At 40.7% G+C, this 16578-nt stretch overlaps 1 protein-coding gene across 1 annotated transcript in view; it reads left to right on the top strand.

The window, feature by feature from the left end:
• The window catches only part of RAPGEF5 (Rap guanine nucleotide exchange factor 5), a 176978-nt gene extending 160942 nt beyond the window's left edge, over window positions 1–16036 (top strand). Inside the window, exons 21-26 of the mRNA XM_015417994.1 lie at window positions 153–243; window positions 3989–4039; window positions 4385–4472; window positions 9014–9078; window positions 15065–15119; window positions 15829–16036. Of these exons, the coding sequence (XP_015273480.1) occupies window positions 153–243; window positions 3989–4039; window positions 4385–4472; window positions 9014–9078; window positions 15065–15119; window positions 15829–15947 (469 nt within the window). The 3' untranslated portion in view covers window positions 15948–16036. The remainder of the gene's footprint in view (window positions 1–152; window positions 244–3988; window positions 4040–4384; window positions 4473–9013; window positions 9079–15064; window positions 15120–15828) is intronic.
• The last annotated feature ends 542 nt before the right edge of the window (window positions 16037–16578 follow it).

Genomic DNA, 16578 nt, shown 5'->3' with positions numbered 1-16578 from the left:
GCATCTCATCGGACTTGTACTCAGTTGGGTAAGCATAAAAGACAGCTTTGTTGGTGTAATATGATTGGAACAGTTAGTGTAGCATATCCTTCCATCCAAATAATATAAGATTTATATATAAACAGGAAATGACACATTTTTCCTTGTCTTAGCTGCAAAGCCCAAAGAAATCTGAACTCATTCTTTGCCATTGTTATGGGTCTCAACACTGCATCTGTCAGCCGGCTTTCGCAGACATGGGAGGTAATAAGAATACTACATTGATATTTTTTTAAAAGTTCTTTCAGATGTTTGTTTTGTCATATTGTCTTTGTATTAAACCATGAAAGCAACGAGCAGGTACAATTAATTGCCAACACAAATCATGCAAAAGCCGCTAAAATTCTCAGGGAAAAAATGGAATGATAAAACAAAGGAAGATCTCAGACATTAAACTACTTATGCTGAAACGGGCTGTGACGTGGTAAAATTCATTATATAGGTTGCAGCACAGAAGTTGGTTGGCTCTGCTTCACATGGAGAGCTTATTTGGTTTCTACTGCCTTGCTCTGTGAAATGATCCCTATGTGGATTATGTCTGCTGGGTTGCAAAATATTGTTGGTATCAGCATGAGATGAAATCATATAACGCAGAGCCCAAATATATGGTGAGTTAGAATGTAAACAATGGCTTGCCAAATAGAGCAGACTCAGTTCCCACATAGAGGTAGTTTCAAGCGGCCTCTTTATGGCATCAGATCATCAGAAAGAGCTCAGTCTCACATTAAATAAGATATTGGAACATATTTAAAAGTAAAATAACCAAAGCAAAAAAAAAATACTATTGCACAGTTGGCTAAAGCATTTTAAGATGATTAGTCTGTCCAGTTGCTCCTTTCTTTAAAGAACAGATCACTGGTGTATATGACTGGATGAGAAGAAACACTGCTAATTAACAAACACAGTTCCACAACTTGGCATGGTTGCCAAATCATAGATAGCATTTGGGTAGTATTAAGACTGTGCCAATCCTAAACTGAGGGAATGAGGCAGCACTCCTGTTAAGTACGAGGTTGTTTGTGCAGTGAAGAAGAGGACAGCATTTCCCAAGATTTGTTGGTGAATTTCATTCTTTACATTTGTCATGTTTAGATTTTACTCATATATTGATCAAACTCACATGGAAGACAGATAAAAATGAGAGGCTTGGATCCGAAGGAGCAGTTCTGCCTGCAGAATAGCAACTCCTCCAATGGAATGATGTTTCTGTTTGTGGAGGAGGAGGTGTGACCCCCCCCCACACTGCAGACTTCCACTTTGTCCCCCTCACTGTTCCTAGGAATCCACTGACCCACAGGAGCACAATAGGAAACATAGAAAATTGCAGTGGGAGATGGATTCAGGGAAGTTTAGTTCTTGTGAATGGCTGTACTTGGAGTGCTTAGAATCCAAGCCAGAATGTTTATTCTTGTACAAATTAATTACATATCAGTGGATGTTATTTTGTGCAGAAAACTAGTGATGCTTCCTAGTGCTGCTTCTGTTACTTTATAGAGTAGACCTGACTACAGAAGGCTTAATCTAAGTCTGATTTTGTTTGATAGAAAGATAATGTAAATCAGAGTATCTGAAGAGAAATATTTTACCAAACCTTTCCATGAAAAGGAATATAGAGTGTTTAACTCTGGGTGGGTCTGGGGAGGGAGATTTAGTTTTGATGGAGTTAAGGAAAGAAGCATTCATGGCTATGAATCTGGGGATTAATTTGCCCCAGTCCCTCTTCAAATAAGGCATGAGCCAGTGATTGTCTGGCTGAATAATAGCCATTTGTGTATATATAAAAGAAAGTCCCCTCACCGTAAAATCAACGCCCAGGCCAAACCACTGGACCTAGAGACACCAAATTCGGGGACAGCGCTCCTACCGTGGCGTAGTTGCTTGCTAAGAAGGGAATTTTAGAAATTCGACTCCTAAGTGGGTCAAAAGGGGGAAAATATACTCCCCCCATTGATTCCTATGCAGCTGCTAGGCAGCTGACTCTCTGCACCCCACCACTCTCTGATTGGTCAGCTGCAGAGCTCAGTGTTCTGAGGTAAAGAAAGCCAACAATTACAGGGGACTGCAGACAGCTAATGACAGTTGAGGAAATCAGGAGTGGCCAAGAACCACCTGTGCCGTGAAGCAAAGCTGCTGGCCCAGCCTCTCTGATGGCTTCCAACACACCCTCCTACACCTAAAAGGCGGTTGTCTGTCAGGTACAGCCCCACCTCCACCATGGCTTCTAATACTCCTCCCCCCTCCTACACTGGACAGGCAGGTGCCTGTCAGGTGTAGGAGAGGAGGTAGGGTGGCTTCCAACATACTCCCCCCACCTCCTACACCTAACAGGCGGCTGTCTGTCAGGTGCAGTTCCACCTCCACAGTGGCTTCTAATACTCCTCCCCCTTCCCCCACCTACATTGCACAGGCAGCTGCCTGTCAGTTGTAGGAGAGGAGGTGGGGTGGCGTCCCACAAACTCCTCCCCCTTCCTACTCCCCAATGCCTTTAAATACAATCCCCCCCAACACCAGATAGGCTGTCAGGTGTAGGAGCAGGGCCAGGGTATGAATGTTTATGGGGAGAGAGTAAAGGACATTTCTCGGAGCCATTTCGATGTGTGCCTCCCTCATGAACCTGAAGAAATGTCCACCACATCACCACTCTGGCCTCACACCAACTCCCCCTCACACCTCTCACTTCTTACTGCCCCCAAGAAAGCTCCTGGCAAACATCGTGCGAGATACACCAATGCTACAAGGAGGGAACTTACGAATGCAGCAAAGACATTTGCCGATAGTACTCCTGCAGTGCACTGAGCTGCACAGGCCAAGTACCAGCAAGATCACCCTGAGGTGCTCAGAACAACACAGTCTCCATATGAGCAAAACAATCCAGGAACACCAGTAGAGAGGCCATCACTTTCGTGGAAGGTAGCAGGAGTTGACTTAACAGACGACTGCTTCTTAAATGGACAGTTCCATGTGGCCTGCTCCAGAGTGAGTTCATCAAGCAGCCTGGTGATCCTAGCACCTGAGAGCAGAACCACCAATGTGGGCTAGAGAGAGAGAGAAAAGTACGCATGTCTCGCTTCATTTCTTACATGACAATCTTCTCCATTAGAATTCCTACAACAAATGTCACATTTCAAATTTCACATCATAGTATTATAACTGGATTTACGGAACTTAAATACTGTAGCGAAGCATGGGTATCAGGCTAGTCCTATATAAGCAAGCCTCACCTGTTTGCTTCAGGGGAATATTGACCTGTCCAAGCAACATTCCATTGGGAGGAAATGATATTTTTCTCAAGATAACAAATATTTTCTGCCTCAGAATGCTGTGTGAAACACTGCTGTATGTGTCACACCCCATTAGTATCTTTGACATCACTGTTACGAGTAGCACATTCCCTCCAGTGTTTAAAACCTGGTGAGTACCAGATAGTTACTGTATTTCTGCAGCAATGCCCCATGCCTTTTAGTAGTCTGTGATTGTTACTCTACCACTTGAGCGCTTGAAAGCATATCCCCCTCTGTTTTAAAAAAAAAAATCAACCTCCCCCATGCAGCAGTTATCCTCTCTGCACCAAATATAATAATGCTACAGATAGTGAACCAGGGCTAGTGTTAGCATGGTGCTAGAAATGCTTCTTTCATTTAACTATTATGGAAAATCTTAAGAAAAATGAAGTAGACAGATCTTGCTGAATAAAATTAGCATTTTAGGAAAGCAATTTTTTTAAAATAATGATGAATTGGGGTATCTCAAAAGGCAAGATGACAATATTCATAATGGGGAATTATGGTACTAAGAAAGAAGTAACTACCAGAGAAAGTGGCCTCTCGATATTTTTTCTTTAAACATACCACACATGTGAAAGACTGTTGCTGGGGTGGGGGTGGGGAGCTTTTGCATACCTGACTACTTGTAGTTCAGTTTCTCCTAATTTTCCCCCTGGTTATCATAGAGAATCCCAGGGAAGTTTAAGAAGCTCTTCGCTGAACTTGAAAGTTTGACAGTAAGTATAATGCTTTCTGTAGAAAAAAACATGCTTTTTTCTAATTGTGTTATTAAATAATGAAAACAACGACTTTTAGAGCTGAGAGTTCCTACTCTCAGCTTTCTGGAAGACTATGCATCTTACAAGGGAAGGGGCATGGTAGTTTCATACGTGTTTGAGCATATCTTGGTTCATTCCGTCAATCATTCTTTATAAAACCTTTATCTGTCTCATATTTCACGGAAACCTTCCATATCTAAGACATGTTGAGTTCAAGGGCATCAAATGGATTTCAGATTGTTCTTTTAGAAAGCATATTGGTTTTTCTTCTTTCCTTTCCTTACAATCAATTTGTATTGGTAGGACCCTTCCCTGAATCACAAAGCCTATAGAGATGCATTCAAGAAAATGAAGTCTCCAAAAATCCCCTTCATGCCTTTACTCCTTAAAGGTAATATTATATCTTTTGAGCCATTTTATTGGTGTAACTTTTTCCATAGACTTCATAAGTTACTGACAAAATGTGTGCAATGAAAGTAGTATTCAACATATATTTTGGACCACTAATATGTCTTTATTGAAAATGTATGAACATGTTATAGATAGCCAAGAAAAAGATCAAGAAAAGAGGTCATGGGCTGGCAAATGAGCAGCCAATAAAATCTGACTAAAGATTCTTCTTTTCAGCTGGAGGCTTTTCGGCTGGGAGCTAGGAGTGGTTAGTTTGATCAATATCCGTGTTCCTCTCCAGTAAATATTCTCTTTTCCATATATTTATAGCATGTTTCTCAATAACAGTGATATGTCACTGTTAATAATAAAATATGGATTTAAGAGCTGTTACTGCCCTACTGTCTGTACTGTTGTCCAAGAATTTAAATCTGCGATAGAGATTCCTCTATTGTGCTGTTGTACCATATGTTCTCTTTTGTTTTGCCTGACTAATAGATGCAGTCTCCTTGTGATGAAAGCTATCTACTATAAATAATAGATCAAACGGTGACTAGCAATACTAATACCAAATTCCCAACAAGATGGCTTGCACTGGATTGTGCTAGTGACCTTGTATCCCTGGAAGCTAAGTGTAATGGATATAGTTCACACTTGGGTGCATCTTTAAAGGAATACATTACAGTGTCAATATTACTGCCAAGCACTTCAGTTCTCTTGATAGTTCCATCCTACTATATGATTGATAATCAGCCTTTGTTTCCAACTTCCCTAACTTTGTGTTAAAACATATCGTTGTTTACTGTCTGTTTATCTTAGTGAAAAGTAAATTGGACAACATTGTGAATAATCCACTTAATTCGCTTAATGGAATTGTAAACTAGATACCCCTCCCCCCCTTACTCATTCACTCACTTTGCTTCCAACTTCCACAGTCTCCTTTGGAGAGCTATGTATGCAACCGATTTGTAGGATGAGTCAGCAATCAGCTTCCATTGCCATAGGTACCTGCTTTTGTAAGCAAGGAATTAAAACCCTGACATTAATTCACTCATGTTTTGAAAGACATAGAAGATAATGATGACTTCTTATTTGCAAAAGCTTAGTGTTAGGATATAATCTGTTAAAGGACTCTGCTGTGCTGTGCCTCCCATATTTAATGCACTAAAAAGCCAAACTCTGGTTGAGAGACTGCGTTCCCCAGGTACTGTCCAGCAAATCAGTCCTACAGCTGTCACAGTTAGGGTTAGGAGCAGGGTGCCAAGTTTTGTGACTTGTTAGAAGAGTTACAGTAGTAGTGGTATTGGTGGTGATACAACAATTGATCCATGTGGACTGTGGGCTCCAGGTATCCCCATGTGTTGCTATGGTGAAGTGTACTTGAGTAGTGATAGCATAGCCTTCCACAGTGTAGCAAGGCTTGTGAGAATTTATGGCTCACAATCAATTGTAGTACATTCATTGGGTAGCATGTTGTGCCAATGATGGGGACTATCTGTTGGCAGTCCCAGGACGATGTGGTGCTAGTGGAGATATTCCACATTATTGACCTGATGTAGGTAATAAAGTATTTACAAATGCAAGAGGCTCCAACATGGACATATGGCCTACAAATGCAATCCTGCAATGAACTTGCATTGCATATGAAGTGGCTTCAACTACCAACAGCACTATTATTATCTTTGGGGTGCTCATTTATTTATTATGTTTATATCCTATCTTTCCAGATACAAAGCTGCACTGTATATGTTATTCTTGGTTGAACTATTTACATACTGCCTCATAGCAGTATGTTGTATTGGTGTATTGCTTATGATATTAGAATAGGTGGTTATGTTTAAATTTTTAATTTAGTATTAAGTGATTGTATTCTGCTTTGCAGTGGAGAAAATTTTGTACGTTCCTTAAGGATATGTTCCTCCAATCCTTTTTCTTTTGCTTCCCCCCATTTTTCTGTATTTTTTTCTCAATTTTATTTTCACATGAAAATCTTAATAAAAAGTTTATAAAAGAGCAAAAACAAAAAAACCTGACCACACAAACACACACAAAACAAGCTCTTAAGGTAGTGTACAGAGAAAACAAAATTAAATCAATTTACCAATACATCAGTGAAAGCCATAACAACGTACAGACTAAAACATCCAACAGAAGTTAAAGCAGTAATAAAATAGCAGCAGTTAAGAATACAGACTTAAAACACTCAACAATAATAAAAATAGCAATGAAGTAGCAGCAGTTAAACACACACCTCCTAGCTATTAAACAATGTGTGTGTGTAAAGTGCCATCAAGTCGCAGCTGACTTGTGGTGACCCCAGCAACGGGCTTTCTAAGCAAGGGAGAATGTGCCTTCCTCTGCAGTCTTCCTTGATGGTCTCCCATCCAAGTACTAACCAGGGCTGACCTTGCTTAGCTTCTGAGATCTGACAAGATCAGGCTGTACCATGCTGCCTTCCCTCCCATTAAACACTACAAATATTTAAAAAATTAGCTGCAAACCATTCAAATGTATTCAGTCAACAAATTTACCATTACAGATCCGAAGCCTATGCAAAGAAACAAAACAAACAAAAACAACACCTAATTTACAAAGGCCCAGAAGAACAAACACATCTTTACCTCATGCCTAAATTTTTTAAAAAAGAAGGTGCCAGGTGAACAGCAGTTGGGTGGGAGTTCCGTAACCAAAGTGCCACCTTATAAGAGACCCTGTTCCTTACGGCCATGCATCTTACCTCAGATAGTTAGAAGAGGACCTACAATGGACATCTCCATGCTCAAACAGGATCATATGAAAGGGAATGGTCCTTACAGTATGCTTACATGGTTGTCTTGATATCTGTAATCCACAAATAGCATTGAATTATGGTTTTAAGCACAAATGCTTGCTTACATGACTAGAAAGAAGGGTAAAACAAAAACATCACTGTGTGATTTGGACTTGATCCACAGTTCAGCCACCCTGGCTGGGCTCATCAAGCAAAGGAGAGGAGAATTAATACCTCTAAGTAAGAATAAGTCATATAGGTATTGCTGAAAGCTTGAAATAACCCTTAACAGGGAAAGCAATACCCCTTTTAAGTTAATTGAATTTCTGTACTAAGCCTTGTTGTTTCACAGACACTGCTTTTGGATATCTGGCTGGTATTTTCAAATATTTAATAAAACACTGTTTCGCTTTTACATTGTAGCTCAGATGCAATTTTCTGCTCCACTGAATTTATCTAGACTCATGCGTTTTGGCAGCAAAGCAAATTTCTTTTCTTCTTGCATTCTTTCCCTCCCCTCCCAAAGGTTTTCCCTGCAGTTTTTAAAGAACATGTGAAAAAAATCCTCTTCAGTCTTCAGCAGTTTACTTTATTAACATTGACAGTAACAATTTCACCACCTTTTTGATTTAGTGATGGGGCAAGCAAGCTAGTGTGGTAGGAGTATATATATATATGATGTTGCACCTGGGTTCCAGGAGTGGAGGCTGGAGAGAGCACAAAACAGTATGGGAGGAGGGAAGAACAGAGCTGCATTCAGAGTGCCTGCTTGGCTGAGGCCAGCCCCAAATGAGGTTTAATGCATTTGGAGAGCACATTTGCAGAGCTGTATATGATGACACAGATTAAATTGCTAGTGCAAGTAACTGTAGGGATACTTAGGACAGTGACAATTGATGGTCTTGCACCTGCAAATGGCCCAGTAGCAAGTCTTATTGACAGACCATTTCACAACCTCCCCACTTCTTTCACCTTTCAGGTTGGCAATTGAAGGCTTGGGTGTTATTTTTCAACAAGTTTTATTTTTTTGTCCTGATGCACTAGTTATTCATCTCTGCCCTAGTGCTTTGGGACCCTGTCAGTCAAAGACAGTGTGTTTTAGCCTTTGTAGCTTGTTTGTTATTGATTCAAAAGCAGAAACATCATACTTAATTAGGGTTGCCAGGTCCTCCCTGGCCACCAGTGGGGTGGGGTGGGGTTGCCAACTCCAGGTTGGGAAGCTCCTGGAGGTTTTGAGGTGGAGCCTGGGGAGGACAGGGACCTCAGTGGGGTACAATGCCATAGAGTCCACCCTCCAAAACAGCCATTTTCTCCAGGGGAACGACCTCTGTAGTCTGGAGATGAACTGTAATTCGGGGGGATCCCCAGGTCCCACCTGGAAGTTGGCGTCCTTATAACTTAATTGACATGCCCCAGATGGTGAGATAGCCTTGTTTAGGGAAGCTTTGCTGCAAAGCCAATCCTATTTCTTTCTTGGTTTCAATCAAGAGCTGTTATGCTTCAGTGGGTGGAGAATGAAAGGACCCATCTTTCAAAGAACCTAACCTCCCCCCAAAAACCTAGAGGTTTAAATTTATGAACAGTGGATTTCAAAATGAAATGGGTAGGCAGTGATGCAATAATGTAAATGTCAGGTCACTTCAATTTTCTAAAACACTTCTGTTTTAGGAACAGATATAGTATAAAATGTAACAATACTCACCGGTATATTTTAATGCAGTTTCCATGATGTTGCTGAGCATAAAGTGAAAATGATGTGTTTTGTTTTTTAGATGTAACTTTTATACATGAAGGAAATAAAACTTTTCTGGATAACCTTGTTAACTTTGAGAAGCTGGTAGGTAATATTTCCCTTTATTAAATTTGGTATTGTGAGAAAATTATTGTTACTTTATCGATCATCTCTTTTTTCACAAAGCTGTAATACTTATTTTGTATTAATGTAGTATCTTTAGAATCAAATACATTCAGCATTGTATTCAGCTCTGTATCCAGAATTTACCATTATCAGTCGGATGATTTCCTTTAACCAAATAGCCAGAGTTTTATCTGTCATCCATTTTACTGTCTTAATATCAGCTATTTGCCATGAAATTAGAATCCAATCATAAAGAATCTGCAAAAAATAAATCAGAGGATGGATGCAGAAGGCTTTTCCCTGTAGTACTGAAGCATGATAATCTCCCTGCTGGTGAATGTTGCTGTTTTGCATCTTATACACACACACACACACACACACACACACCACCCAGCCATATTGATAACATGCTTTGTGAATCATCAATAATGGAAGAATAAATTTATTACTTTAGAACAATTTAGGTGAGATTTTTTAAAAAATACCTTTCACAGTTTACAAAAATATGCACCTCCTGTTAAGCATATTAATCTGATGCAACCAAGACAACCAAGAGTTCTTCATCTTCAGTCTTCTGTGCAGTCCCACACTGGGACTGTGTTTGCACAGGGCAGCCACCAGAGGCTCTCTTACAGCAATTCTGGTACTTTCAACACTCCAAGGGGAGCTCCTCCTGTGCAGAACTCATTAGAGGCCGTTTTCCCACCGGTTGTTTTTAAAAAGAGGTCTCAACTTGACCACAGCAAATAGGACAGGTTATAGAAATTCGCTCCTCCTGTGCAGAACTCATTAGAGGCCATTTTCCCACCGGTTTTTTTTTTAAAAAAAGAGGTCTCAGCTTGACCACAGCAATAGGACAGGTTATAGAAATTAGAAGATACAATACATTGGATGCTTCATTAGATTTTATTTTTATCAATGTGAAAAATATTAGTAAAACAGATTATCAGATTTCATGATAAATTAAAGCCAGATATTTTAAGAGGTATTTGTTTAATTCTTGTGAATTATAAATCTTATGGATATGAGAATTATAGTATAATGGTACAACTCAGGAGTTCACTTTGATAAGGGAATAGGATTGTAATCTATTGCACCGTATCTGTCACCTTGTTTTAAATTGCATTGCCTTCTACCTCTGTAACCCACTTTCTGCATTACGTTGTCATGCCTTAGACCAGTTTGTTCATTTACATTGTTTTCTAATCCTGTAATCCTAGTCTTACTACTTTGTTTATTGGATGTTTTATGCGATCTGATTGAATTGTTCTTTTATAATCTGTAATCCACTTTGAGTCTCAGCAAGAAAGATGGGCTATAGATGAAGTAAATAAATAAAAATGACAGCATTTGCACAAGTAGGGGGCATCTGTACAAAACTGTCCTCTACTGCATTTCACAGCATTTTTCTAACTCATGGGGTTATGGAAGAGTAACCGACATTACATTATACTATGCAAAATGTATTCTAATTTCAGTACTCCTTCTTTGGATCCCAGTCAGACAGCTTGTGCTTTTTTTCTGTATGATGCCATGTACTCATAGTTAATTGCAGACAGGTTGCTTCATTTTAGTTGGCTATACGCAGTTAAAAGTGTTTTGTTCCAATTGATCATGTCCTATGCTTAGTTTGCAACTGTGATCAAATAATAATTGCAGCAAAACATTATAGACTAGCTGGAGTAAATTAATGCAGCTTCATGGATCTATGCCAGTTAAAAGCATTCCGAAATCAGATCTTTCCTCTCTCTGTACTTTAAAATTGTCGTCTACTGCATGTTAATCTGAATAAATGTATTAATACTCTGTTTAGGATTTCAGAAAACTTCCCAAGTAATTTTTTCTAGAAAACCACTTAATTGATGGTATTTCTAAAGAACAAATCTTGAAAGGTTTTGTAGTACTTAAGCTTCTATATTTCTTTCAGACTTTCTAGTATGAAAAAGGTAGGAAATATGAAAATAATATTAGGTCAGAATATGTGACAGACCCCTCCCAGTTTTCTCAAATGGATATTCGTGTTGAATATGAGTTCTTGGCTAGTGATCCTGAAGCATTAAAAGGAAATGGTGCTTTCTGTTATAGCATGCTACAAGCATGTTAATAAAATGTTATGGTAATGTGGTTCCATAGAATATTAACTTGCAGACTCATGAATCACATCCTAGTTTTATTCTTTCACAACTAGGATGTGAAAGAATCTTGCTAGAAAAAAAGACATTGTCTGGTTTACTGTCTTTAGTTAGTTTTCAAGATTTGCGTAATCTGTTACAATCAAAGAGAAAGCAGGCTCTCCTCCAAGGGAGGCATATAAGAATCTCTTAGTAAAATTGAGAAATCCCCCTGTCTTAGTTGGCCAGGAAGCTGAATGAATGTGATTGTAGTTGTGGTGATTGTGAGTGCTGGCATGCACACACATCTATACATGTTTACCAACTTATTGTGCTGATCAATTATTTGGAGGCTAACAAAGTTATAGCCAAAACAAAGTTTGAGTCCATTGGCAGCTTTACAACCAACAAAGTTTTATTCAAGGTATGCCTTGAATGAAACTTTGTTGGTCTTAAAGGTACCACTTTACTTAAACTTTGTTCTACTGCTTCAGACCAACTTAATGTTATAGCCAGTACACCAAGCACTAAAGAAAATCTATATGAAGTTAACACACAAAGTCTAAATTATAAATTTAATAAATGAAGCAAGTTGGCATATCAATGGATCTGGTTCTCAATGTGGTCAGATCTGTGGATACTTAAATCCAGAGATTAGAACCATGAACAGATAAGACAGATCTTTCCACAGACCTGAGAAATGCCCCAGGTTTGCTTTAAAAAATCTCAGATTAAAGCAATTGAAACACACGAACAAGCATACCAAAAAACCCACTGGGTTTTTTTTAAAGCAGCTTTAAGAAACAAATGCTCTCTGTGGCTGCCAGTAAAAGGCAGGGAGAGGAGGCAGGACTATTTCCAATCCTGTTGTGGCCTTTTGAGGGAGGGCTCATTGGCAGTCACTGATGGGCAACTTGCTATCATGCATTTTACATGACTTACCAAGGCCCAGCTGCTCACTACTTAACAGCAGCCACCCCACAAAAGCCACTATGCTGTGGTGGTTGGAATTTCCAATAAGGATCTGGGAGACCCAGGTTGAATCCCTGCTTACAAGTCTTTGCAGGTTCACCATCATACAGCTTGGCCAAGCCTGGTAGCTGGCACTGTTCAACTGGGCTAGACTTTTCCCAGGGAGAGGCTGCTGGGGGAGGGAAGGAGGGAAAGCTGCAGATGGGGGCCAGATAAAGGTCGGTTGGCTGGTGGGCAGGAAGGAGGAGAGGATGCGGGGAAAGGCAAGAGGTTATGAGGGCTTTCAGGAAGGAAAGAGGAAACACTAGAGGGGGAAATGTAATGCCCCCTGCAAGTCGTGGATTCCCTGCTTCTGCATATTGATTTAGCATAATACATAATATTCTTGCTAGTCCTGAACCACTGTGTGATTCTGAAGTTCTACTTGCTGATCACTGCAAATCCTGCTCCACCCTTTTTCAGCTTCTGCAGTTTGTTCAGGTGATGCTCAAACCCTTTCAAATTTTAAAATTGCAGCCCCTAAAGTTAAAAAAGGAAGTTGAAAATCTCAGGATATTTAATTTTGGACACAGTGCCAACTTTTGTATTTGCAGGGTAAAATCATAGAGCTTCAAAACAGGCAAAATTATCATGCGAGGACACCATCTTCATATCAGGCAGGGTAGGGTACTGATCTGTTGGTAGAGATCCTCTCGCACTGCAAGAGAAATAGTGAAGAGCCAGTTGTCTGTTCAGCCTGCCTAGATTCCTGAATCAGATGGCAGTGGCTAAGGCTATCTGCCTTTATGGATGAGGCTCAGAGAAAGACCTAGAGGCTTCTGCCTCTTCAATAATTCATGGTCTGAAACGGTAAGCAGTAGTGGCAGGTTCTGTCGAGTTCCTTTGCCCCCATGGAGGAACTGAAAGGGAGACACAGTTTTCATACACCTCTGAAAAGCATCACTGCTACTTCACATGTTAAGAGAATCCGCGCAATAAGTTGGTAAACATGTATACACATCTGATACACCAGTGTGATGCAGAATGTCAGACCAGTATCTAGGAGACCAGGGGAACTGAATCTTGCTGATCATGGCCCAGTCATTCTCTCTCATCCTAATCCTGCCTCATAGGACATTTATGAGGATAAGATGAAGGAACAGAGAATAATGTCAGCTCCTTAGAGGCTAGGCAGGATTAGGTAAAGGTAAAGGTTCTCCTTGCTCAAAAACTAGTCAAATCCGACTCCAGGGGGCGGTGTTCATCTCTGTTTCCAAGCCAAAGGGCCAGTGCTTGTCCGAACATGTTTTCCATGGTCATGTGGCTGGCATGACTACACACCAAGGTACATGGAATGATGTTACCTTCCCACCAAAGTGGTACCTATTTATCTACTTACAATTTCTTGCTTTCAAACTGCTAGGTTGGCAAGAGCTGGGGCCAGAGACAGGAGCTCACTCCATCATGTGGCACTAGGGTCTCAAACTGCTGAACTACAGACCTTCCGGTCTGCAGCTCAGTGTCTTAACCTCTAAGCCACCAGAGCTCAAGGCAGGATTAAAATGTATTAAATAAATAAAATAAATGTGTGCAACTGCAGTTACTCTGTTGTTGTGAGATGGTAGCTGGCATCTCCCTTATATATAAAAGCCGAATGGTGGTGGCACTTCTCTAGAACATTCCACACGCTCTGGAATTGGTTGGCGCCCTGGTGTGTCACTCAGAATCTGTCCCTATCCACTGGCTACATTGCTTGAGTCTCACCTCCAACATTCTAAACAGTTTGCTGTTCCCCTCCCCCCCATAGCCAGTCAGATGTTATTTGCATATGCAGCCTCATTGGCCTTTGCCTTGGAACACAGAGGTCATTTGCATATGCGACTTGATTGGCTTTTGCCTCTAACATTCTAAACAGTTTGCTGTTCTGAGGTAAAATGTGTCCAATCTCCAGGTGAGGGCTGGAGATCACTCAGAATTACAACTGCTTTCCAGATGGCAGAGATCAGTTCTCCTGGAGAAAATGGTGGACTCTGTATCCTTCTAGGCTGCTGAGGTGGCCCCCGTATGACAGCCAATGTGACGTAGCAGTCAGGGCTTCGGAGCACAGGAGAGGCTGCAGGTGTGGGGGGTGGAAAGCTGAAGAGTGAGGGGGAAATAAAGGTAGGTTGATGATTGGCTGGGAAGGAGATAGGGTTACCAACTCCAGGTGGGAAATTCCTGGAGATGTGAAGGATGGAGCCTGGAGAGGGTGAGGTTTCAGGAGGTGTGGGACCTCGGACAGGTACAAAGCCATAGACTCCAAACCAACCATTCCCTTCTGGGGAACCATTGTTGCCAATCTCCAGGTGAAGGCTGGAGATCACTCAAAATTATAACTGTTCTTTAGGTAGCAGAGATCAGTTCCTCTGGAGAAAATGGTGGACTCAGTGTCATTATACCCTGCTGAGGTCGCCACAGGAAATTGACAGTGAGTGTCCAAGGCCGGGGCACCCGCCCAGAGCCTCTTTCTAGATCTCGTTGTATTTATTTCCACAACGGGCCTTTTTCCTAGTTTTTAAATAAAAATGTGTGCTGCGTTTCAATGCAGTGGGGGCTAAGGACCCTGGCTTCACACACAGTACTACTTATGGTTTCCTCCCAAAGAGAAGAATGGCTTTTATGTTCTGGATGCATGCAGAATCCAGATGGTTACCTTTCCTATAAAAGCAGCTCTGAGCTCATGACTGAAGCCTTCATGATACTTTTCTTCTGTACAATCTTGTGTTGTGTGATTGCCAAAGATTGGCAGAGGAAAACGGCTTGCTTCCTGCATTGGAACATTTGTACCACTGCCACAGTGTTCTTATTTTTAAAAGCTTCACTTAGATTAATATTTACTGGCTGAATTCTCTTTTGTTTCACAGCATATGATTGCAGACACAGTCCGATCACTGAGACATTGCAGGCGTAACCAGTTTGGTGAGTAAATTGCTCACTTGCTTTCTAGCCAAATTGCGGAACAAAATGCCTCCTTCCAGACAAGTCTCTTTGACCAGCCTTACGATGCAATAAACTTCTTTTACCCAAAGCAAATAGTCTCTTGGCACCTTAGAGACTAATACCTATTGTGACATAAGTGTTCATGGACTACTGTCTCACTTTATCAAATGAATGTGTATAGAGCCAGTAGAATCATTGAGGTGCTGGGGAATCATTGAGGTGCAGGGGAATGATTTTGAAATCTCATCTTGCCCTTCACAGAGCAGAGAAAGAGGGAGAAGTCAGTCTGCTTAAGGCCCCAGGAATTTATAGAATCCTGAAATCACCTTCAATCTAAAATGCACAATTGATTTTAGCTCTTAGTCCTTTATCTTGTTTCCAATGCATTTTGCTACTCAAGTAATTTAAGCTAATTTATGTATTTGAACTTCCTTTCCTAGGGTAGAGGCCACATGACAGCAGATATGGGGAAGCCAATAGCTACAAGCCCAGGCAAAGTCAAAAGTAACCATCCTAAGCCACATCTATAATTCATTAGCACAGAAATAAAATTAGAAATCAAACTTGAATAGTTTGGGAGTGTCAAAGTGTGCTTCATTGCACTTTGGACCTGAGTTCAGAAAAAAAAATAAAGAACGAAGCTGCAAACTAACTTCTATTATTTATTTTTCTTTTGTCTAACTTTTAGGAAGTGAAGTGCCCCCAAAAGAGCATTTGGAGCTAAAGTCCTACGTCCATCATTTGCACATCATAGACAACCAGCAGATGTTGTTTGAGCTTTCTCATCGGATAGAGCCTCGTGTCTAAGTTCACACAAACTGGAGTACTTTCAGTTAATGTTTATGCCAAGCAAGTTGCTTCCCTGGGAGAAAGATGTTTACTGAGTTTTATCAGTAGCTGATGCCACAACATATGCAGGAATCTCATGCAAAGTGAAAAGGGGAGCTGTTCACATCAGCCTTCCAAGGATGAGGAAAATGTCAGCTCCATTCAACTGCAGAGCGGGAAAGAGAGGAACCACATTCTCCTCATTCAACATTTGAGTTTCCTTAAAAACAATGATGGTCCAGAGTACCTTTCAAACCGGATTCTGTCAGTGTTACATTGAAAGAAAATGCTTATACTACCATGAAGGAAGCAACACCGTATGAGAACAGCGCTCACAATTCGCCACACAGGAATGTACCTCATTGATCCTAAGCTGCCAAAGTATTGACTGTTGCCAAAAAGAAAGAGGGAGTACTGTGAGTGATCTTGGCTTCCCTGGGACATGTAGCAACCACTAGTTGAGGCATAAAGCAAGACACCTCGTTAAGAGCACAGCATACAAACAGAATTCAAACCATTTATAAAATAGTAGCCAACTGCAGCTGTTTCTTGATCCTGTCACTTCCACTTCAGAATGTGCTTCATAACAAAAAACAAACGTTCATGTGAA

The sequence above is a fragment of the Gekko japonicus genome, unplaced genomic scaffold (assembly GCF_001447785.1).
Source record: "Gekko japonicus isolate JY-2015 unplaced genomic scaffold, Gekko_japonicus_V1.1 scaffold1165, whole genome shotgun sequence".
Taxonomy (NCBI): Eukaryota; Metazoa; Chordata; class Lepidosauria; order Squamata; family Gekkonidae; genus Gekko; species Gekko japonicus.
This window is presented reverse-complemented; position numbering and strand designations above follow the sequence as displayed.